At 37.4% G+C, this 25015-nt stretch overlaps 2 protein-coding genes across 4 annotated transcripts in view; one reads left to right on the plus strand and one right to left on the minus strand.

Annotated features, from left to right (window-relative positions):
• LOC117574602 (uncharacterized) overlaps positions 1 to 9398 on the minus strand; it is a 71033-nt gene extending 61635 nt beyond the window's left edge. For all 3 annotated transcript variants that reach the window (XM_052007295.1, XM_052007300.1, XM_052007299.1), the window contains exon 1: positions 9323 to 9398. The gene's annotated coding sequence lies outside the window, so the exon portion shown is untranslated. The remainder of the gene's footprint in view (positions 1 to 9322) is intronic.
• Positions 9399 to 10848: 1450 nt separating this feature from the next.
• The window catches only part of LOC117575730 (protein tipE), a 38578-nt gene continuing 24411 nt past the window's right edge, over positions 10849 to 25015 (plus strand). Inside the window, exons 1-2 of the mRNA XM_034260074.2 lie at positions 10849 to 11212; positions 13852 to 15588. Of these exons, the coding sequence (XP_034115965.2) occupies positions 14819 to 15588 (770 nt within the window). The 5' untranslated portion in view covers positions 10849 to 11212; positions 13852 to 14818. The remainder of the gene's footprint in view (positions 11213 to 13851; positions 15589 to 25015) is intronic.

Consider the following 25015-nt stretch of genomic DNA (forward strand, 5'->3'; position numbering starts at 1 on the left):
TGCAATACTAAGTTGATTCTAAATGGATGTTGGTTTTTAGTACTAAGTTTTTTCTCGCTAGGTAATTTTGCTATATTAATGCAATAACGTTGATATTCAATAGTAAGTTTTTACTCATTTGATAATTTTGCTATATGCAGTAATAATGCAATATATTAAAATATAAACGACTTTCGGTTCTCTGACATTCTATGAAATCCATGACTTGCGCTCTCAAGGAATATATACTTGCATATATATTATCAGCATTCTCTGAGCAATTCTTCTCTCTTGCTGATAATAACTAAAAGCTCAGTTTCACACAAATTTACAGTGAGCATTCGTTGAACTGATAATAATAAAAAGTGATAATTATAATTTCGATTTTTTAAAAACTGTTATTTTAATCAATAAACTTCTAATAACGTTTATTTAGATCACACAATTTTCTAACTTTGGGAAGTCAGTTTTTAATTGCGTTGATATAAACCGCGTATTTTAATTGCAGCATATCGATATATTATATATAGGATTCGATGTATTTAAGTATGTATAAAATAATACCGACTATAGATTTCTTATTTGTTTTTTAAAAATATTTATTGTCAAATTTATTTATATTCTCCAATTAAACGAGTGGTCACTGTATGTGCTATATATACATATTTATATATTATTTATGAAACTGCGCTTATTCATTGCTTGAATACGAGATTATAACATTCATGTCATTGCTCATTTTAATTTCAACAAAGCACAGCGAACAGAGCTAAGATGGGAATAAAATCTGCTAAAGTGGAAATACTAAATATATTGACGTGGAGTCAAAGGAGATGAGTACAGTTTCCTGCAGAAATATACTTTTATATCAGAAACACACACTGTGATTATATTCTCCTTCAATAATAGCAATAAAAAGGTACGTCTTATATTAAATCAAATAATTTCTTTTTAACAGGCCCAGTAAAAAGTTGACATATGGTTCAAGCAACCGGCAGTCCAAAAAAACTGTTCCTCAGACATTTACTTTTTATACTCGGCAGGAAATGTAATTAACAAGCAGTAGGAGGCATCTCCGACCCAATAAAGTAAATATATTCTTGGTCAGATTAGCAAACTACTTAAGCACAAATAATGAAAAATTTTAAAAATTAACAAACAGACAAAGCACGGCTAACAAAAAAGAAGTTAAAAAACAATTTTTAAATGTTAAATTATATGCCAACCAAAAAGAGAATTTTTGTATGGGATATTTCAACCAATAGAGCTCAAAAGAGACCAAATATGGTTCATGTCTACGCTAATCACTCGTAATAGTGTTGAATGGCGAATATGTTTCAGTGATGAAATCACTAGTGATTTCAGTGGTATTCTGTTGTTTTGTTGATCATAGTATGAACAAGTAAGAAAACTACAGTCGAGTGTGCTCGTCTGTGACCCATTTTGAATAAAAGCAAATAGTACGGTATTATTCTTAAAATAAATTCTAAAATGTTTAATGATATATTTGGTATATTTGTATATTGTAGATATTATTGTAAGAACCAAAGTTCGAAACGTTTGCAATTCGATTTTTGTCAATTTGCAGGGGTGGAAGTGAACGTGGTAAAAATTTAAAAAAAAAACTTGCCTTTTCGTTGTTGCTTTGCGGTTCTGCCTGCGCTTTGCGCTCTACTTCTTCCTTCACTTTTATGCATAGAATTTCATAACTTGGCAATTCGTCGCGCGTTTCGATCGCCACCACGAAATTCTCATAATTTCTTGGAAGACTGGAAAGCAGAATGATTGCTCGTAGCTCGTCACCAATCTGTATCCCAACTCCTGCAAGTTGATCAAGCACTTCTCCAAATGTCTGCAAGTATCCATTGACATCTCCACATTCTGACATCTTAAGTCCCAACAACTTCTTGTACAGTGCGACCTTCCGTACTGGTCCACTAGGCAGATGCACTTCTTTAAGTTTTGTCCAAGCAGCAAACGACGTTGTACAATTCTTTATATAGCTCAACTGTGATGTTTTCACACTTAGTGTGATCATGGCCAGGGCCTTACTGTCTTTGCCATGCCAATCAAATCCTTCGCTAGCATCCTCGAGCTTCAGAGCACCCGATGCCAGCTGCCACAATTCCGCATGTACCAAAACACACCGCATGTGAATGCACCAAGAATCGTAATTCTTTTCTTCGAGTTTTTCAATTTGGTATAGGGAATTCATTTTTAATCGTATTAAAAATTCACTTTCGGTCGCGTCCCTTGTTCGTTAACAAGTCCAACTTTTCGTATACATACATACACAAAAGCACCGCACGCGCGTGCCTGGGCCCATAACCTGTAGAAGTTACGTTTTGCTGGGTGTGTGTGTATGTATTGAAAGAAAAAGATCGCCGAGCACGTCTGCTATGTACGAAATTTTATTTGCGACTGACATCGTTAAGTTATCGTTACAATCGGTTAGTGTTACATAAATCGATATACGCACGCAATGAATCGAACACATAGAGTTTCAATAAAGTGCAAAAAGCTTCATATTTGCTTGAAAACTTTTTAGAAATCCAAAACAATATTTATTTATTAAATTGTGTTCTTAAAATCACCTTTCTTTTTTGTTATCAACAACTGTATACATATGTTACCATTAGTACTACCATCCCCTAATAACCATACCCTAAGGCTTCCCGCATAAAAAGAAGAATCCTTTCCCAAATGTCTTCACCGATGAACTTTAAAAATGTGTCTACGTGAGTATAAATTCTTTTCATGTTTAAATCAATTAATAAGATCTATTCCACTACCATAGGTTCCGCAAAAGCAGACTGATTTGTTAGATTTGAGCTATTTTTAATTATTATTGGATTAAAATGAAACGCGTCTGAAAATGCTTGTACGCGGACTAAAAAAATTGTGGTACACAAAATATTGTGGCTTATAAGACGAAATAAGGTAACTTTATCAGAGGTGTCAGAGGAAATAATTCTACTCAATCTTCACATTAAATTTGCTTCAATAGCCAAAGAATCTTTTTTTCAGTGCTTTCGAAAACTCCGATTATTTTGTCAGTGCTTTGTCTAAAAACAATAATGAAACATTAATTTTATGTGAAAATCCATAATATTTTGGAAATTACTATTTAAACTAACAAAAAATTAACTTTATTTTGAATTATTTTGAATGAATTCAGATTTCCAACTTAAACAATTTGCAGACTACTTAAGCACAAATAATGAAAAATTTTAAAAATTAACAAACACACAAAGCAGAATAAGAACACGACCAACAGAACAGAAAATTAATAGCTGCAGAAATTAAAGAACAATTTTTTAGTGTTGAATTATATGCCAACCAAACAGAGGATTTTTGTAAGGGATATTTTAACCAATAGAGCTCAAAAGAGACCAAATAAGGTTCATGTCTACGCTAATCACTCGTAATACTGTTAAATGGCGAATAAAAACAAAACTGTGTGCCATTATTCTTAAAAAAAAATTCTTAAATGTTTAATGAAATATTTTGTATATTGGCATAGAAGTACATTCACAATATACCATAGAGTGCCAAATATACCAGATTGTCAGCCAACTAAGACCACTAGTATAGGTAGCTATAGGTAGGACCGTCTGTCCCTGTTCGGGGCAAAGCATAGACGAGTGGAGCTCCGTAGCTGTACCGGTGGAGCGTATCTTCGTCTCAGAAGTCGCACAGTATGGATGCATTTTTGGTTGGTTGTAGGTTGAAGCCGTAAAATGTCACGAAAATCGTTGTGGCACGGCGAATTGAGGTATTTAAGCCGCAGTCAGGATAACGCTGAGCATCTACAGAGAAGATGCTCAAGTGTTTCCTAACTTCGGACTCGTTGCATTTCCTGCACTGATCATTGTTCGTGATACCCAGCTTTACAGCATGGACAGCCGACAGTCAGTGACCAGTTAAAATGCCTAGCATTAGCCTGCAGTCTCTCCTTCAAAGCTGCAACAGCCCATGCCTTAACTTCCCGCAAATTAAGTTTCTGTTGCTAAGAAGGCGGTTGATCCATCTGTGGATCGCTGGAGCCGTGTTCACTGAGGTAAGGCCCTTCATAATAGCGCCAGTAGTGACATTATTGAAGACGCCTGAAATATCAAGAAAAGCCCCATATTCTTTGAAATGGTCTTCTATTTTAATGGAAGCTACAAGAGCATTGACAGCCGTCTCTATAGACTTGCCCTTCGTATAAGCATGCTGGATTGGGGCAAACAGATGCAATGAATTGCTCCTGATGTGCATATCAAGTAGTTTCTCCAGAGTGTTAAGCAGCAAAGAGCTTAGGCTGATTGCATTTGCCCGCCTTAGGCAGGAAAATGACTTTAGAGGTCCTCCAAGAAGTGAGGATATGACACCATCCGAGGCACGCTGATAGCCCAAACAATTTTATTTGTAGTGATTACACCGGCAGTGGGTCTCATAACTGGGAGACTGGGAAAGAGCTGCCAGTCATTGTTTTCTGTTGCAATACGTCCCGGGAAATGAGCTGAGAGCAGTGCTTGAAGAGTTTCAGCGCAGCTCTCCGTCCACACTCCATCGCCTGGCTTGAGCAGACTGGGACTGGAAGCCTGCTTGGACAGCAGCTTCCTCAGTCTGGAGGTATCTTTAATGTTATCTAGGCCCTCCATGAGGACGACCTTCTAGACCTCTAGTAACTAGGCGAATTTTTTAATACAAAAGTATTGCTCTAATAATACAACAATTTTTTTAAACTTTTTTTTTGTTTTTACAATATATACATAAATCGCCAGACATAGGTTCTCTCATTTGGCACCATTAAGTCCATATTGCTTATCAATTTTGTTATTATTGTATGTACCAAGTGCTATCAAAAAAATATATATCTCTATCTCTTATAGTCTCAGACGGACAGACGGACATGGTTAGATCGTCTCGGCTGATGACGCTGATCAAGAAGATGCTCAAGTATTTTGCTCCGGGGTCAGAGATGCCTCCTTCTGACTGTTGCATACATTTCCTGCCGCCACAAAGTTATGGGTAGAAAGCCAATGGATAACGGGTATAAAAATCTTGATATCGAATAACAAAATCTTTTCATATCTTTTTAGTAGAAGTTCCAACAGTCTCAGCCCTCGCCTCGTTGCATTCGGACGTGCGCTAAGCAGATCTCCGCAAGAAGGCGTAAGCCTTCGATCTTTACTCATCAAGTTTACGCTGATTACCATAGCAAATCGGCAAGTTTATCAACCTCGTCTGTGGCTTCTACAGTGGGACCCAATGTTTCCACAGCTTTGGCTACATCGACCGCTAACACATCGTTGAGCGACTTCTTCTCAACAATGGCTCGGAAGAAAAAATGCTTGTTTCAATCCCGTGAGCAGCATATAAGCAAGAAACTTAAAGTTTCTGCAAGCCCACCCAAAACTATAACTAAAGCTAAGCTGAAGGTCGCGAAAAGTCCAAGTGAGAGAATTGACTATTTCGCATCCACCTCCAAGGCAGCGGCAGTAAGCAAAAACCGTTTTGCAGCTCTGGACGAAGAAGCTAGCCATGTTATGCAGATGGACTCGCCAGAAATTGGTTTGGACGACGAACCAGAAACACCTGTAGATGTCAATGAGTATGAACATACCCAGAAAACGATCGCTAAGCCTCCTACTATTTGTGTGCCTAACGTTGACAACCCCATAGATTTGAAAATGGCCTTGGACTCGTGCGTTGGTGTCGATAACTACAGTATTCGTACCTCAAAGTTCGGTGTGTCAAGAATATACACTATCAACTCTGATGCTTTCCGAAAGACGGTTAAGCATTTAAACACTCTTAATTGTTAGTACTGGGACCAAGAAGGATAAGCCGTACAGGGTAGTCATCAAAGGAATTAATGCCAGCGTGCCCACAACCAATATCAAGAACGCTCTTCTCGTAGAAACGAAATTTTGCAATGTCTCAAATGTCATATGTTTGGTCACTCCAAAAGTTACTGCTTTCTAGAACCAATCTGTGGCAAGTGCGCTGGCTCGCACACGACTGGTTCGGTACTATGCACTAGTGATGACTATTTGTGCATCAACTGTGGTGGTGATCATGCTTCAACAGACAAAAAATGTCCAGTCAGGGCTGAAAAAAGCAGAATGCTAAATCCAAAACCAAGGCTCCTTGCCTCCAGCAACACTTTGAGAGCAAGACATAATCAGGACGTCACGCGGAGTTGGATCAAGCGCTCTTAAACATAACCAGCGAGAAACAAACGTGATGCCTGATAATAAATTCCTGGCGTTGGAGTGCTCCATAATGGAGATCAACGCAAGAATGGAACAATAATTTAAGCTGGTCCAAAAAAACATTGGAGGCAAACAAGGCATTTCGAGAACTGGTCACGGTTCTGATTTCTCGTATGCCAAAATGATGCAACCGACAGTTAAAATCGGATTGTGGAATGCACGGGGGCTAGCTAGGGATTCTGAAGAGCTCCGGCTTTTCCTCAGTGCTCATAATATAGATGTTATGCTGGCCACAGAAACACATATGAAAGAAGGACAGCGTATATTTCTGCCAGGATATACTTCTTTCCACACCTATCACCCCAGCGCCAACGCCACAGGTGGCGCCTCAGAGATTGTGCGCTCCACATTGAACTACACTCCACAATCTTCTATCGTGGTGCCGATATGAGTATTTTCAAGGCGCACTTGGAGGAGGAATTGGACATCTACATGGAAAGAGGAGGAGGATATTGACAACGCCATCAATATTTTCATGAACCAACTAAGACAAGCTGCAACAAGAGCTGCTCCTAGAAACCTACAAGATGCGAGTGAACAACGGCAGCTTCAGCTTCCTCCTGCAATCATCGAACTCCTCCGAATTAAGCGCAAAGTCCGAAGAGAGTACGCCAGAACTGGTGATGCTCGAATCCAGCAGATTCACAATAGATTGGAAACAAATGCAAATTGGCAACTTGCTCGATAGCTTAGGGACGGATGCTTCCACTAACTTCCTGTGGAAAATAACTAAAAGGTACAAGACGCTGCCCACAACAAAGTCTGCTTTTAGAGACCCTGCTGGAGGCTGGTGCCGCACAAGCCGTGACAAAGCAGAAGTGTTTGCCAACAATTTAGAGCAACGTTTTAGGCCACATGACTTTGCGCCAGAGAGCCATCGCCGAATGATTGCGGAGTCACTTGAAACTCCGTTACAAATGGACTTGCCCGCAGATCCTGTCATGCTGGACGAAGTTAAACATTTAATTTCAAAATTAAAAGTGAAAAAAGCCCCTGGCGAGGACTTGCTGGACAACAGGACCATCAGAATACTTCCAGATCAAGCTTTGCTATTCTTGGTCCTCATCTTTAACAGCATCCTGCGTTTGGGATCCTGCTTGGAAGTCGGCGGGCATCATTATGATACTCAAACCAGGAAAGCAACTATCAAATGTGGATTCTTACAGGCCTATAGGTCTTCTTCCTTCTTTAGGAAAAATAATGGAAAGACTGATTCTGAACAGAATGATGAGTGTCGAGGTTGTCACCCTTGCGATTCCCAAGTTCCAGTTTGGTTTTCGCAGACAGCATGGCACCCCAGAGCAACTCCATAGAGTTGTCAACTTTGCGCTGGAGGCCTTGGAGGAGAAAGAGTACGCGGTGGCTGCTATCTTGGATATCCAGCAAGCTTTTTACAGAGTATGACTTCTCCCGGACTTTTTCACAAAGCAAAGAAATTGCTAACACATCAGCTTCTTAGAAGGACGCTCTTTTCATGTGATGACCGATGGATATATGTCGTCGACCAAGTCTATAGAAGCGGGTGTTCCACAAGGTAGTGTGCTTGGCCCCACATTGTACACACTATTCTCTGCTGACATGGCAACCCACTCGTCAATCACAGCGCTTGCACGAAAGGATACACTGATTGCAACCTATGCTGACGATACCGCGGTGCTCACCAAAAACAGCTCCATAGATCTTGCAAAAATAGGCCTCCAAGGAATGGGCTAGGAATTGAAACTTGTGCATCAATGCAGATAAATGCACAAACTTGGCCTTCGCAAATCGAGTGCGCAAATGCCCGTGTGTGATGCTTAATGGTAGAGTGTTAACTCACTCAGCATCACACAAATACCTAGGAGTCATTCTAGACAGAAGACTCAATTTCGAAAGCCATGTCAAGTCGCTGCTGCACTCTTATAAAACCAAACTAAATCGTATGTCCTGGCTACTCTCCGCTAAAAACAAGCTTTCACTGGACAACAAAGTTCGAATTTTCAAGTGCATTTTCGCTCCGAACCTGTTCTATGCAATACAGGTGTATGGTATCACAGTTAAAATGCACCTCAACAAAATACGAGTACTTCAAGCCAAAACGCTGAGGCGGATCTCAGGAGCTCCATGGTAAATGAGAACGGCGGACATCGAGCGTGACCTCAAAGCACCAAAAATTGGCGATAGAATACAGGCAATTGCACTAAAATATACAGAGAGGCTTGGTGGTGACCCTAACAGCCTGGCTAAGCGCCTAACGCCAAGTCATCGCACTACAGTCAGGAGAAGACTAAAACGATATCATCCTCAAGACCTGCTGGCTCGGGTCTTGACATAATAATTAACAGCGATACTATACATACATTTCTCGTATAACCGTATATCAGTAGGTTCATTTTATACAATCTTTATTTACTTTATGTGCTGCTGACATAATTCATTTTCTGTTTATAATTTCTGATTTGTTTAAGTTGCCCAGTTAGGTATCAGTGCACCTATCTTTGTTATCATTTCGTTATTATTTTAATAAAAAAAAAAAGAATTTCCAACTTTAGCCAAAGGAAAAAAAATGGTTTTTTACAAAATTCTCGGGCCCACAATATAAATACAAAATGACATCATTGACAAAATGGCTGAAGCATACATCTACAACCAATCAACGGTCGTATGCTGACCGCACGTGTGTGGGACACATTTTGCTGAGAGAGTATTGATAGATTTGTGGCCATTATTTCTGTCAGAAGGCAAGCACATTGGAAGAGAAAAATCTTCCCAACATAGTCTTCATAGACTCCAACAACTTACCCCGGCAACGTGGATCTGGCGAGACACTGGAGGATAGTATCAACCAACTCATCCCAGCAACCAGAAATTGGCGAAATATAACTTATGTATATACAGTGGCGTGCAAGTCTGAGTACATGTTTGCAACTATTGACTTTGCATAAAAAAATTATTAGTAAAACTAATTGAACGTTTTTTTTTTTCATCGGATACAGACACAATGTTATAGCTCACACATTAATTATAAATTGTTTTATTGTATATAAAGCCCACATTTTAATGAGTCACAATAAATAAATGATAAATGGAACTTTACTTACCGACTAAAACATGACTTTCACAGAACAAATTTGTTTTAATTGTGTTAAGGTGTGTGCTTGAGTTCCAAAGCTTTGTCAATTTTATGCCATTCTTTGCGATTCTTTGCGATCAGCGACGGAATTAATATCGATCAATTAAATTACACCATTACATTGTTAAATGCGCATATTCGATAAATATTTATTCTTTTAATAGAGTTCATAATAAATATTTATACTTTCAATTGAGCTTAAAAATATAAATTTTAAACTTTGTGCCATGAAATTTGGTGGTTCAAAGTGCAGGTCATTTTATTATTTCCCTAATTGCGGTCACTCAGTATTTGGACATTGACCAACACTGCCGGTTGTTGTCTCCGCTAAGCTAAATTGCTGTGCTGCTTGCAAGCGGTAAACAATGCGTGACGTTTTAAGTTCGAATTCAACTATTTAAATTCATTTAAAAGCTTAATTTTTAATGCAACAATTAATGATTAATTGTTTTATATGTTGCGATAGGAAATTCCTAGAATCTTAGAAACTTTTTTGTAGAGCAAGACTTTTTTAGAACGTTAATAAAGGAACCATTTAATGTATCATAATACAGTTGTTGCTAATAAATTTCACAGCTCTGTTATTTTGCTTTTATATGAAAAATTTTGCTTAAATATTTCATAATTTAAAATCAATTACCCATTACTATTTTATTTTAGCCTCAATGTGTTTTTCAAGATGATTAAAAAAGCAGTACACAAGATATTTATGTCGAAATTATTTTATTTTTTAAACATTTTTTACTTTATTTTGATAAACCTTTCCCAAACAATGATCACTATAGGCAATATTGTCGTTACAGAAAATGAAATGCGAGTAGCAATTTATTGTTTGATATTTGTGGACTTTTGTTTGTTTCTTTTCAATTCTTTCAATTTCAATTCTTTAATTGAGTAAACTTAATTATTATTTGCATGTTATTATTATCAAATTGTCGTGAAATATTATAATTCTATATATCTTCATATTATTTTTTAATACAACTCTAACAATTTCTTAAATTGAATTCGTTCCCCCAATTGAATTCGATATCGAAAGAGTTAAAGTTAAAATTTGAAAATTTCATTTCAATATTAATTTTGTTTTTTGTTATTGACTTTCTTGAATTCGATTTATTTGATTGTTTGGTTTTTTTATAAATAGTTTAATGCTGTTCATAAGTGCTCAACACTGATGGCAAGCAGCGAGCAACTCGTTCATGAATTCGTCTCTCTCAACGAGAGCGATGAATGCGCAACTGCGAGAATCCTTTCGAATGCTCGACAAAAAGAAAAGCAGAGCGAACGTTTTGCTGTTGACGTTGGCGTCAACGTTGCCAGCGCTGTTGCAGTCGACGTTCGCAAAGTCGACGCCACCCCCCACACACAAACTCACGCACACACATACACACACACATACATACACACACGCAGAGGGACACACACGCAACGCACAAGTTGGTGGCGCGTCCTGTGGCGGAGTCGTCGGGTCGTCATGTCAGTTTTGGACAAACACTCCGAGAGGCACGTCAGGGCCCAGCGTGCGCGCTTCTCGTCTCGATCCAGTGTGTGTTGTGTGTGTTGTGTCTGTGTTAGTGTCAGTGTCGGTGTCCGTGTCTGTGTGCGCGTGTATGTGTTTTGCCTGTAAAAAGCCAAGCCAAAAGGCAGCAGATTCCCGTTCTGTGGCAAATTTGTGCTGTAATCGGCGGTACATTGTGCAAACGAAAAAAAAAAAGCGAAGTGAAAGTGCGACACTGAAGCGATAACAACAACAACAACAACAGCAACAACTACTTTAAGAGCAACGACAACAACAACAACTGGCAACTGACAACTGGCAGCAACGATGTGCGGGGCAGTGCCATTTCAACTGTCAAAAGTTAGTTAGATACTTGTGCTGAGTGCTTCATTTTTTCTTTTTGTTGTTGTGTGGCTTTTTCCTTTTCGTGGAGTAGTGCTAAATAGGCGTGGCGTAGGCGGCGAGCAGCGACATACATATATCTATCGACTTTCTACCTAACACAAAAAAAAAAAAAAAACAAAAATGAAAACAATTATAGATAACTTTTTGGTACACAGTGCGTATGCTTGATTTGTTGCTGAAGGCATTACACGCTGGTTGCTTACCAAATTCCTTGCAACTGTCTGTCGCTCATTAAATGATTGCCATTTGCAAGGACTCTGCTGCTGCTGCTGCTGCTGTTGCTGTCATGACATTACTCATACGCCGTGTGGCCAGTCAGAGCAGTGTGGGAGGCGGGGAGGGACAAAAACTGAAACGCACACTGCAAAAATGAATGCTATATGAATGAAATCATCCAAATACACACAAACACTCACACACACACACAGGCAGACACGTGCATGTTTTGTAGGTGTGCTCTCAGCGTCTGTGTGTGTGTGTGTGTGCTGAAAATTCTGAACTGCGTTCAACTCCCGCAATGCCAAAAACAAAAACAAACTGTGTAGGTGTGCAGGAGTGTGCAGGTGTGTGTGTGTGTGTGTGTCTTGCTAATGTTCCAAGTGACCAGCGTTTAGAGTCACGCGAAGTTACAATAACAATAACAACAACGATAGCAACAACAGTAACAAATGCTCAAATAGAATATAGAGGTGAATAATGGGTGTCATGTGGACATGGACAGCAGCACCAGCCTTAGAATACTTGGAATATGAAAGCATAGCAGCTCAGCGAAAATATAAAATTGCTCCTACAACTACAACATAGCGTACTTGCAACAACAAACATTAGCAACAACAACAACTACAACAACAACAAGAGTAGCAACAAACGTAGCAACAGCAAGCAGCCCATTAGCATACAGCTACAGTGACTCAAAGCTGTATTTTTCAGCTGGAAAACTAATACAATTAAAGGCATTAAAATATGTTAATAGTAGTTGCAAGAGATTTTATAGAAAAATAATATGAAAGAGAATAAAACAAATTGAATTTGCATTACTTTTAATAAATTTAATTTATTATATATTTTTTAAGTTTTGTTATCATTAACAAATTTTTTTATATTTCAACTTTAATTCAGTAATTTAATATTTTAAATTTTAAAACTTAAAAATACCATATTGATCATTTTTTCATTGCTTCAAATAATACAATTTTCATTAATTGTAATAAATTAATTTTTGTATATCAATATAAGACAAATTGTAATTGTAATTGTATAATCTAATTTAATAAAATTTTCTTCAGTAAAATATTATAATTTTTAATCCTACCATATTATTTATGTATCATGAAAATAATATTCAATTTTATTATTAAAATATTATAGCTTTATTTTAAAAATGTATCATTAAAAACTTTTGTATTATTTAATGTTGTATTATTCAAATTTCACTTTTATTAATTGCATTTAAATTTAACTTTATTAATTCATTAGTTCAATAATTATGTTATACAATTATATAATTGGATTTTGTTTTACTTGAGTAAATTTAAATTATTATTTAGTTCAATTATTTTTATATATTTTATTTAACTTTGGCTTCAGTGTAATATTTGTTTATTTATTCTTTGAAATAGTCAGAAGGCAAATTACAGTAACTATATTTTTGTGGTATGTTATTTTATACTAAACTATAATTACAATAAATAGAAACCCTATTTTTAAATTTAAAATATACCATTTGCACAATTTCCTTTTTAGACTCGTATATAATTTTTACGTACATATAATTTGAATACATAATTTGTAATGCAGTTTATTTATTTGATTGACTGCAAAGAATTTTTGATGCTATGCAATTTTATATATTTAATATTTAATTTGTAGCACAGTTTAATATTTGATTGAATGCCAATCATTCGAAGACATTGTTAATTTAAAATCAATCTTTTGTGTTAAACTTAATTGCCATTTGATGTTATTTCTGACAAAGGAAAATAAAATACGCGCTCTGGCCAGTGTTGAAGTGTGACCTAGAGCAGCTTTGGGTGACGGGCAGACATTGAACAGATTTGGGGAGTCGCAGCATCAGTGCGTCGCTGTAATAAATCATGCATATCTTGCTAGTTTTTTTTTTGTGTTTCTTTTTTTTTCTTTTCTGAGTGAGTCTAGGAAAATGCAAATAAATTGAAAAATAATAAAATGCCTTGGCAAAAAGGCAGGCAACAATAACAACAACTACAACAGCAAAGAGCATGCCGCACAAAATGTGTAGCATAAATAATTCCACCCACAGAAAGGAAGAAAAAAAAACAGAAAAAAAGATTACACAGTCACTAGGGCGACACACTAAAGAAAGTCGCAGTCGCAGTTGCAGTCGACGCTGGCAGCGGCATCGGCATCGCAGTCAGCTGAGCTCGCTCTTATTTACTCGCTGCTCGCCTCAGTTCGGTTCTCGGCACTCTCTCTCTCGCACTCGCTCTCGCACTCGCTCCCTCTTTTGTCAAACTAACCTACATCAACAGCTGTAAATTGCGGCGCCCACGCAAGCCGCACTTTGGTAATTGCTGCCATTATCGTTGCTCAAGTTCTTGTTGTTGTTGTCGTTTCAGTGACAAAAGAAGCAGCAACAGCAACCACTACAACAATAACAACGAGAAGCAATTAAAAATAAATAAACGAAAACAACGTGTAAAAGTGTTGACATGCAAATATTAAATAATATTCAAGTTGCAGTTAAGGCTGAGTAGAAACACAAAACCGAAAACGAAATCGTCGTCATTCAGGAACAAATGAAGACGCTGGCGAGCGTCTTCCTCTCGCCATCTGACTGACTCTCGCTGTCTCTCTCTCTCTCTCTCCCTCTCTCTCTCACTCCGTCAGTCTCTCAATCTATTGCTCTCGCTACAACTGTCACTCTCTCAGTCTATGCAACTCCCCCTCTCGCTCACTCGCTCGCTCGTTTGTTCGCCTGTCGTCGTCGACTCAACTCGCGCGCTCTCTTCGGCTCTCACAACAACAACGGCAGCGAGTGCTGTGAGCATTGGCTGGCCGAAAACAGCTGTTTTTGTCCGGTCTTCTTCTGCGTCGACGCGTGTGTACATAACCTCAATCATCGAGCAACAAAGTATAACAAAAAAAAAGTCCTCGTGCTGCGCTTGGATGTTGCGGTAGGCAGCAACGCAACGTCGACGTTGACGTTGGCGTCGTCCAGCCCACTCTCTCTCTCACACTCTCGCACTCTCTCTCGCTCCTTTGCTCGCGCAGTCTCGCGCACTCACTCACACTCACACTCTCAGACTTTTGTGCTGCTTTGACGAGTGCAACGGCTGCGTCTAGCCCAAGGAGCAGCAGCTCTCAGGCCGAGCCGCAGGCTTTGGCTGTTGCGGGTGGTGACGTCGCTGCAGCTGCTGCTGCGACGCCGACGTCAGCGCAAGCAACAACAACAACAAAAATAACAGCAACGAGAACAGTAACAGCAACAACCACAATAGCAGCAGCAACGGCAGCAACGACAGCAGCAGCAGCAGCAGCAACAATCAGCAGCAACATCAGCGCCCTGTGTGCACCGACAATAATATGAGGAGTGGCAGTTCGGAATTACTACTCGAGCAGCAACAACAAGAGCTACGGTTACGTAAAATCCGAGAACTGGCTCCAAAAAAGAAAAATGGCAATCGGCGCTTTCGTTCGTGGCGGGAACGTGCGCGTTTCTATGGCACCTCAACACTCGCCTTCTTCTCGGTGACCGCCGGCGCATCGTTGCTATTCCTGGTGCCGCTCTACGTCGATCCGGCCATCTCGACGCTGAGTCACGATTTCGTCGAGCATCCCACGCTGTGCACAACGACGCGTCGCGAAGATCTCGTCGGTATCTTCAACTGTTCGTGGAGCTCGTGCCGCGAGGGCTGCACCTCAGATCTATATCGTTGTGTCCACATCTATGTGACGTTTATCGAACAGAACATAACGATACCCGAGAATATGACCGATTATAGCAATTATACCGCCGATTGGGAGCAATCCAATGAGGCAACGCTGCTCGTCAACATCAAAGGTTGCGGCTATCCGCCCACAGTGACGTGCAAAAATTTCAATAACTATTATGGCGTCGAGGGCGCCATCTATCCGTGTTTCTATTCACGTAAAAATAAGACCGTCGTCCTAACGTCCTACAATCACGACGATCAGGTGTCCATGATCATACATTTTTTTGTGGTGCCATTTGTGATAACGGTCATCTCATCCATCGCCCTGTGCATCATGCACTGCGACTGCCGCTGCAAAAAGGATCGCAGCCATCGACGCAATCGTCCCCAATGCCGCAGGCCGCGCATCGAAAATCTCAGGTGAGTTGAGCTATCAAAATGTTATGATTGAAAGTATGGCCATGCTTAATAATATAGTCACATTTATGTGAACTTATAAAAATAAGAAAAATAGAATTCCAAAACTAAGGTAATACTTGAAACTTGAAAAAAAAAACTTCTATATCCTTTGGTTATATTCAATGTAAATAAATTTAAACCAAAACTAACTCTTTAGAATAGAAGTGGAAATGGAAAATAGATATTGATTTAGGATTTTAAATGATTGCTTAAAAATTGCAGATCAGTTTTAAACAAAGATGATAATTATATATCTAATAGTTGACATAACTGAAGAACCTTTTTGCAGAATTATTTTGTAGATGTAAATTTAAAATGTAACTACAATTTTAAAACTAAAGCAATCTCGATTAAAGTAATATAACATAAAAACTTTACCCTGTGAATGCAGAAAAAATTTTAAAATGATTTTTAGATTTTAATTAAGAACCGAAGCAATCAAATTAAATAATTTAATGAACTACTCATTTTCTTTGCAATAGAATAAAGTATTTTTCAACTAAATTATTTTCACAACAATTTAAAATTATGAATTAAATTAATAGATGAGAAGTGTTTACATATATTAAAATTCAAATTTGAATAACCCTTAGTATATGTTATTGTTTATTTTATGATGTCAAATCGAAATTTAAAGTCAACTTAAACATAAAGAAATTTGCAGCTGAACATTAATTAAACATTTAAAACTTTTGAGACTATTTAGTTTATTGTAATTCATTTCATATATTTGAACCCAACAAAGATATCACAAAAATTCTATGCTACGATATAATATATCTATAGAATATCGATCAAAGATTTCCCCTTCAAACAACATCTGGTATTAGTTTCCTTATAGCCTGGCGCATAATAATTAGCACTTAAGCAATAAACTTATTTTGGCCAAGTCCACTTTGGCATTAATTCAGCATCTTGGCATTAAACATGTCCGAACTTGTCGAGCCCAAGTTAATTTGCATGCATCGTCGGATTTAGTTTCAGTTGACTTCAAATTGCAAGCTCATTTAAATTAATGAAGTTTCACGAAAACTTTCACAACAACTTGCGCTCTGTTCTCTGTTTTGTTCTATTGTATATGCTGCTCAAGACAGCTGCCACATGCCACCTGCCACAATATGTCGATTGCCATATAATTTAGTGTCCATTATAGTTGTTTTCGTCTTTTCTTTTATGTGTTGATAGAAGATTCGAATAATTTAATAATGACAGCCGCAAAGTAACATTAGTAGTATTCTTTTTTGAGTTATAAGTGGTATATATTATTTATACGTCTAGGTGTCACATGCGTGCACACACACATACACACACGAACACACATACATTAACACCCCACCCAACGAAACGAAACGCATTAGCCAGCCGGCAAACGAGGCACGTACATAGCACGCACCACGTTGCGTATGATTGATTTGTTGAGCTGTTGACAAGCGAACTTTCGATTGAGTTTTTCGGTTCGGTTTGATATTTGGTATGTGCGCTCGCGTATTTCGTAGTCACATTTTGTGTGGTCGTCGGGCTTTGACGCTCCGACATCGAAGTGAGACAATAACAATTACATTTATCATGTGAGCTTAATGCAGGAACAAAGCAAAAAAACAAAAAAAAAACAAAAAAAAAACAAAAACAAAAAGCACTACAAAAGCCACCAATGGCATTGCCATTGATTCTCAATTATCGTCCCTTTGTGTGCTCCTCGTATGCACATGCCGCTGATATGACTGTGGCTTTTGTCTGTGTTGCGTTCGTTTTGTATTGTTTTTTGGTGGATTATTTGCCGTGTGTGTGCATTCTGATTTGGTGTTTTTTGGTTTTGCATTTTCAATTGCGACTTCAGCACTCAATCGATAATGAATAGCCCTTTTTGCCTTTTGCCACGTGCATTTGCATTATTCAATTGTTTCTGACGTGGCTGCCACCCCAGACTCGGGGTTGCACATGCCCCGAAAAACAAGGGCCACGTCCAAGTCTCGAGTCGAATGCAATCAATGCTCCCTTTTGTGTGTCCAGTTTTAGGCATTCCACTCTCTCTCTCTCTCTCTCTTTCTCTCTCTTTCTCGACTCAGGCACGTGTCTCAGCAATTAGTACGAGTGGCCCAGCTCATTGTGATATGCAATCTGCAAGTGAAACGGAGATTTTGCCGCCTTAGTGTGTGTGTGTGTGTGGCAAACACGATTATGCACAGCAATAATGAACAATGCCTGTCACTCAATCAGTTACTCAAATGTGGCCAAGCATTATGGCCTAGTTGGGTTTAGCTTACAATGCTTCTTTGTGGTTGATTTGTAATGGATATTTAATAAAGGCTTGCAAGAAAATATACTTTAAATGCTTATTGATTGACTAAACTATAAATTAATGCTCGAAGTCATACTTTAAATTGGATTCAAATTAAAAGAAAGACAATTAAAATTAAACATTAACGAATATTCTTTAAATGCTATCTGATTAACTAAGCTATAAATTTATGGTCAAAGTCATAATTTAAATTGCACTAAAAGAAAGATAAATGCAAATAAAGCATTGTTTGACTAATGTCTACAAATTATGCTCAAAGCCATAATTAAAATTGCACTTATCATAAAAGAAATAACTTTGTTTGACCAATGTCCACAATTTATTTATAAGTCAGCTTAATCTTAAATCAATTCATTTATGCAATTTATCATTTATTAAATTTGCTTGAAGTGTTTTCTATTTGAAGTAATCTCTTAAATTTCTCAGCTAGGAGAGTAGCAAATGAGCGCCATGACAATGTTAAAGTAAACTTTATATCAGGTGTAGAAACCAACAACAAAAACAAACAAACACAGAGCGAAAACAAAAACCAAAAAAAAAAAAGGATGAGAAACACACAAACACACACACACACACAAAGGACGCATAATTTAGCTTGTTTTCAACGGAAATCACTAATAAAAACAGTTGAAAAAGAGCTGTTGAAAAGTTGCAAAACAAAATGGCGTCAGCTTGTGCCGTTTGTTAATGCTATCTGTGCACACGCACACCAACACACACACCGACACAGACACAGAGACGAGTGTACGTTACATAATCAGCTTACCTTTTTGTCACACAGTCGTTTCTTTTGTTTAAAAATAAAATGAATATAAAAGAACGAGGTGAGCGAGGGAAAATAATTCGAGTTACTTTTTGCCCAAAAAGGATTTGCAGCATATCATGTGTGTGCACAGTTCTTTGAGCTGGCATCATGCCATATTCGCATTTAACTATCGATTAGATGTTTCCTGCTAATTTCACGTTGCATGCTTCAACACGCTTGCCACACACTGAATCTCCATCTCAATCTCAATCTCGGTCTCGAATCTCGAGTCAAGTCAAGTCAATCAGCCAATGAGGCAGCCCTCTCGGTCTCTGCTTCGTTGCTGCTGTTGCTGCAATTGCTGTTGCTGCTGCTTCAAACTCTTAACAAAGCGGCAAGAGAAGCGTCTTCAAGTGCAGCTGTTGCAGAAATGGGTGAAGAGCTGCTCCTTGGCGAAAGTGGCCTACTTAGCCCAGGCCAAACTGCTGCTGCTGCTTCTACTGCTGCTGTGGTTGCTGTGTTGCTTGCCGCGTATTTGCCGTGCCGTGTGTGTGCCACTTCTCGCTATGCAACGCGTCTTCAAACAAAAAAAAATACAGAAAATAAAAATCAATTTTCGCCTTGCCTTATGAAGAATCCAAAATGCAATGTGTGAATGTGAACGTGTATGCGTTGAAGTCACGTCTTTCATACTTTTAATAGCTTCTTCTTCTTCGTCTTCTAGCACTTCTTATGCTTTGGGCCCCAGTTCAATAAATTTCCCAACACTTTGTCTATATTTCTTGCAAATTGACACGAACGTTGCTCGGTGCTTATTGCAAAATTGTATTAATAAATATTATCCACACCAGTAACTTTTTATGTTTCAATTGAGACAATTTAAACAGCATATTGATTGTAAATATGCTGGGATAAAATATGTTCTGTATTTCATTATATTTGCACATACTTTTTAGTGTTATTTGAATTTCAATTTATTTATTTGTCATAAATTCGATTCAAGCGTATACGTAATTTTTTATAGCATAAATAGAATATTAATTATTATATTTGGTTAAAAAAAAGTTATTGAATTTTGTGTAATTTTATTTTATTTATTGCAATATTTCATACACATTTGTTGTCTACAATTAAACACTGTTGTTTCTTTTATGCGTATACGTAATATTTATAGTATAGATAACACATTGATTGCCAAATGGTTAAAAAATATAGATATTACTTTTTATGTTATCTTATTTTATTTATTGCAATATTTCATATATATTCATTTACCTAAATTCGACAGTTCATTTTATACGTATGCGTAATATTGTCAATGCAGAATATTGATTTTAAATTAAAACGAAATGAATATTGAAAGTTTGTATTTGAAAATATGTAATTATATTTTATTTAAATTTATTTATTGGGTTATTTCATACATAATTTTTGACATATATTTTTAATTTTGTGCGTATACGTAATTTTTTCAATATAAGTAAAATATTAATTGTAAATTTAGTTCAAGCATACAATTGTATTGTAAACATATTTTAATGTTATTTGGTATAATTTTTTAAAATACATGTATTTTAAATACTTGCACATTGATTTCTTTTTTAATTATCGCGTATACGAAATTTAGGCAATATAAAACGATATATATGTTATTTTTAGATGTGATTGAAGAAAATAAGTGTTAAATTTCAATATTTTCACAAATAATTTCGTTCAAATACTTTATATAGATTATTTATCATTTGTTCCATACGTATACGTAATTTTCTAAAAATGAACATGGTATTAATTTAATTTTTTTGTTAGGAAATATTGTTATTTTATCTTAAAATTAGTAAATATATTTCATTTATTCAGATTTTATTTTGGATCTATTTTGCCTTGAATGCGTATACGTAATTTTGTCGGTTACATTTCCTTACAAATAAAAATGAAGTATACGCACTGGCTTCAATATTCTAGTAGACAGAACTAATCTTGATAAGCCCATAATTGTATTTTACATATTAGAATGGATGAATAAATTGACTCACAAAATTCCTTTCTCTTTCACTAAGTAAATATTCATTTTCAGCACAAAAAGAGCTGCAATCGCTTGGGCAATGTTATTCTTCCATTGTCAATTTTGTTTGGCTTAAGTAATTGCTGCAAAATGTGGGCTTAAGCGATGCTGGATTATAATTGGGTTTTCGTTTGTTGTTGTGGAGTAAAGACTCGTTTGTGTCACGTCAAAACGTCGACAGAGAATGAGAGAGAGAGACTGTTTGCAATCTAATCTTTTGCTTGATTATCCGTTGCTGAAATGTCACTTAGTATAGTGCAGTTTGCCAAAGCTACAGCTGCATTTCAAACTATGCTTAGTATAGAGAAACATTTTGCGTTTGTCTCACGTACTTCTTGTTTACTCACACACAGACACACATAGAAATACAAACATGTTAGTTTGCCGGAAACAATGGGAGCATAAAAAATGCGGCACGCTTTTATCTTTTTTATTTTTTTTTTTGGGTTTTTTGGTGAAACCAGAGCAAAAACTGGCATAAGATGTGTGCCCGCTATTGTTATTTTTATCAGCAGCATGAAGAAAAATGTACCACATACACGATACTACTTGCTATGTGTTCATGTGTGTGCGTGTATGTGTGTCGTATCTCAATCGTGGGTGGGCGGCGAAGGACAGCGTCTAGTTCTCATCACAGTCACGCCCCCTAATCGATATTAATAATGCGCAGCATATGAATGCCGTTCAATAAATTTTCGTTTTCCTTTTTCGCCATTCAAATGCAATCGGCATAGAAATTCCAAATCATTTGCCATTCGTCCCCTCGGGGAGAGAAAGGCGGAGGCAGAGATCTTACTTTGGCGTAAGTCGACATTCAAAACAAAAATCATGCTGCAGGCTGGCGTTGAAAGCAAGTAAGCAGGCAGGCAAAAGCGAAAGCGAATATTTGCCTTGACGCCGTTCGACTTCATTCAACTAAATCCCCACAAAATCCTTCGAGTTGGCAGGAAAAAGTCCGCTAAGTCAGTCAGCTGTCGCCGTTCGCTATTCGCCATTCAGCACTCGGAGTCGGAGACGCAGTCACATTTAGCCAGACATAACATTAATAACGCACACACACAGACACACACACTAGTTGAGATGTACTCGAAAAGGACAATAAGTAATGTACTTGTGTGGACCCTGAAGGCGGCCATCGTAATCGTAATTGCTATGACAGAGATTCATGCCCATCAAAGTTGGAAGTAAAAAACAACTTTCAGCTGCGTAATGAATTTGTTTACCCTCATAAAACAATAAAGATGAGCCGATAAATGAATTGCATATAATTCAACGTTCATAATGAGTTTTAAATACGAAAACTTTATTAAAATCTCGATGATTATATAATGTAAAAATAAAAGTATAAATCAAATGAATTGAGGTAAATTGAAATGAGTTCAAAAAATGTGAAACATTGCTAAGAGAAATTTACATAAATTAAAAATATCTATAAACAAAATTAAACCTTAAATTACAATTGAATTAATGCTATATCTACAAAATGTCATATTAGTTGATTAATTGAAAAAAAAGATTAAATATATATTGAGTTGGTCAAAGGAATTAAATTAGACAGATATGACTTGAGGAACTATAAGAATTTTTAAAATTAATGTTTGCTTAGATAATTCATTTTTCATTAACAACTTTGTTAACAATGTATATACTATATATAATGTCATACGAATGGCTTGATTTGGTGAATTTATAAAAGTATAAAAGAACTAGAAATATGAATAGAATTAGTCAAAGGAATTAAAGAAGATTCTCAATAAAGAATTTAAAAATATAAATATTTCCTTAGAAAATATTAAACTTCAATTCACAAACTTTGTTAATAAAAATGTCACGACCTTAAAATTCGCTTTACACGATTAATTCATAAAAAACCATTAAATATCAATTGCATAAATGTGCGTGCATAAAGTTAGCTAGATCTTTTGTTTGCTGGCAATTCCCTTAACACTTAAAGAAATGCTTAGACAGCATATTTTGAGAGGTGGCAAGTGGCATTTAAAGAAAACGGCTCTAAAATGTGTCGCCCCAGACAATTTAGTAAAATACATAACTCAACAAAAGGCTGCCAAGACATCAGACATTGCAATTCCATTGAGATTCGAGCGTTGAACGTTGAACGTTGAGCGTGCTTCACTTGCTTGGCCGTGTGTTTTTTTGGCCCGTGCCTCGCCTTGGTAATCAGACATAACAGAAATGCTGAAAAATATGTGTATGTAGAGAGTACTATATATGAACGTACATATATATATATTGCATGCATGGATATTATCTAAATTTGAGTATGTTATTAAAGCAAATTTATGGCGAGGCCAGACGGTTTATACTTTTAGCGCTTTTGGGTTTGTGGCAGCGTCAAGTGGAAGCATCCCATAATAAATTAAAGGAATACAAACAAACACACACACACACACACACACACATGAGAGCGAGAGAGAGATTCATGTAATTCCAAAGGCAACAGCATAACCATGGGGTCGGTTTAATGGTCACACGTTTGGTTGAATATACCGAGAGCATATGAGCACAGACTTATGCATATGCGAATTATGACCAGAGAGAGAAAGAGAGAAGAAAAATTAGATTGGATTAGGCGCTGGGTATACGAAAAAGGTTTTTTCCTATCAGAAACTAATAAGCTGAAATCTAAGCCAACATGAGAACAAGAAAACTGGTTATAAATAAAGGAAAATACACAAAGGAAATGATGTTAGTTATCTTAAGCAAAAATGTTAAATATAATCCCGAACATGTTTAAGATTAATAAACCCTCATGAATAACCAAAACGAACTCAACAGTTGAGCTTAAACTAACGAAGAGTTTTGAGGCATTTTCCAAACTATGAACACTTAACCGAGCCTGAGAATATGAAATGAGCAGAGGTGGAGAAAGAAAGAAAATGCTGTATAAAATTTGCTAAGAATTATGCTTTGCGCATATGTGCATAAATTGCATTTAAATTTCTGTTTCAAATGTTGCAAATTAACAGCATTTTACTTAGCCAAAAGCACGTTTCGTTTCTACCTGTACGTGTGTCTGTGTGTGTCTTCGTTGTTTGGTGGGGAGTGGGGGAGGCTTAATTCTAAAAACAATTAAGCTTAAATGTGCTCGTGAATTTGCTTAAATGAAGCGCAACAGCAAAACGCGTGCGCCATGGGGCGTATGAGTAATGCGGGCAATGCCAGCGCAAAATGCCATCTCTCGCCAAAAAGAGAGATAGGCAACGACAGCAGAGACTGTGAACGTTCTGAGTGTGTGTGTGTGGGTTTGTTTGTTTGTTTGTTTGTTTGCTTCTTTGTGCATATAAAGCAGGCACAAACAGAGCTTTTATTCAAAGCAATTCACGTACATAAAACATTTATCTTTATGGCCGTCTTCAAGTGTTTTTGCATGTGTGTATGTGTGTGTGTCTGACTCTGACTGTGCGTGTGCGTGTGTGCGAGACTTCATATATAGAGCACAATGTGACATTGCTTGTGTCTAATTTGGAAAAATTGAATTTCAAGCAAGTGCCTTGCCTCAAAACTTTAAGAGCGGAAAGAGCACACGATGCTTTTCTAGTTGCACAAATTTAATTACTGCCGCATGTTCTTTTGCCTGCCAGCAGCAGCTGCAGTCACTTCAAAATGAAGTGGCACAACCCAAAAAATAAAAAATAAATGGGAGGGAGGAAAAAGCACAACAACAACAACAGTAACGAAGAAAAAATAAAACAACTAACAAGACGAAGCAGAAGGAGAAGCTTACTGCAAAACAATTTTGTTGACAATCAAGTGCAGTCAGCGTTGTGCAAGGACATTTGCAAAGCATCCTGAACATGGCCATCCCAACCCACAAGCATAATGCAACAAATTTCAATAAGAGACCAAGCATCAGCCATCAGGCAGCCACCTGCTGCCTCCCTTCTCCTTCTCCTTGCCACGCCTTGCCTCGCCTCGCCTTGCTTTGCCTTGCCACACAGCCTATCCACTTGGTGCTTGATGCCTGTGGTGCGGCCTCGGTCAGGACACGTTTGCTGTTGCCAATGCCAGCATCCGCATCCGTCACTGCCACACAGCACACACATACACACACACACACACACACACACACACACATAGAGACACTGAGCCATATTGCCAGCAGGAGCTCAGTACCAGCTCAAGTGCATTATGGCAGCAAGCTCTCTCTCTTTCGTATTGTAGATCCACTCTCCACCGCCCAAGGCTGATCAGTATAGCCTACAGCCTGTCAATTCGTCTATGCCACAACACACACACACACACAGACACAACCTCATGAGTA

Source organism: Drosophila albomicans, chromosome 2R (assembly GCF_009650485.2).
Source record: "Drosophila albomicans strain 15112-1751.03 chromosome 2R, ASM965048v2, whole genome shotgun sequence".
Lineage (NCBI taxonomy): Eukaryota > Metazoa > Arthropoda > Insecta > Diptera > Drosophilidae > Drosophila > Drosophila albomicans.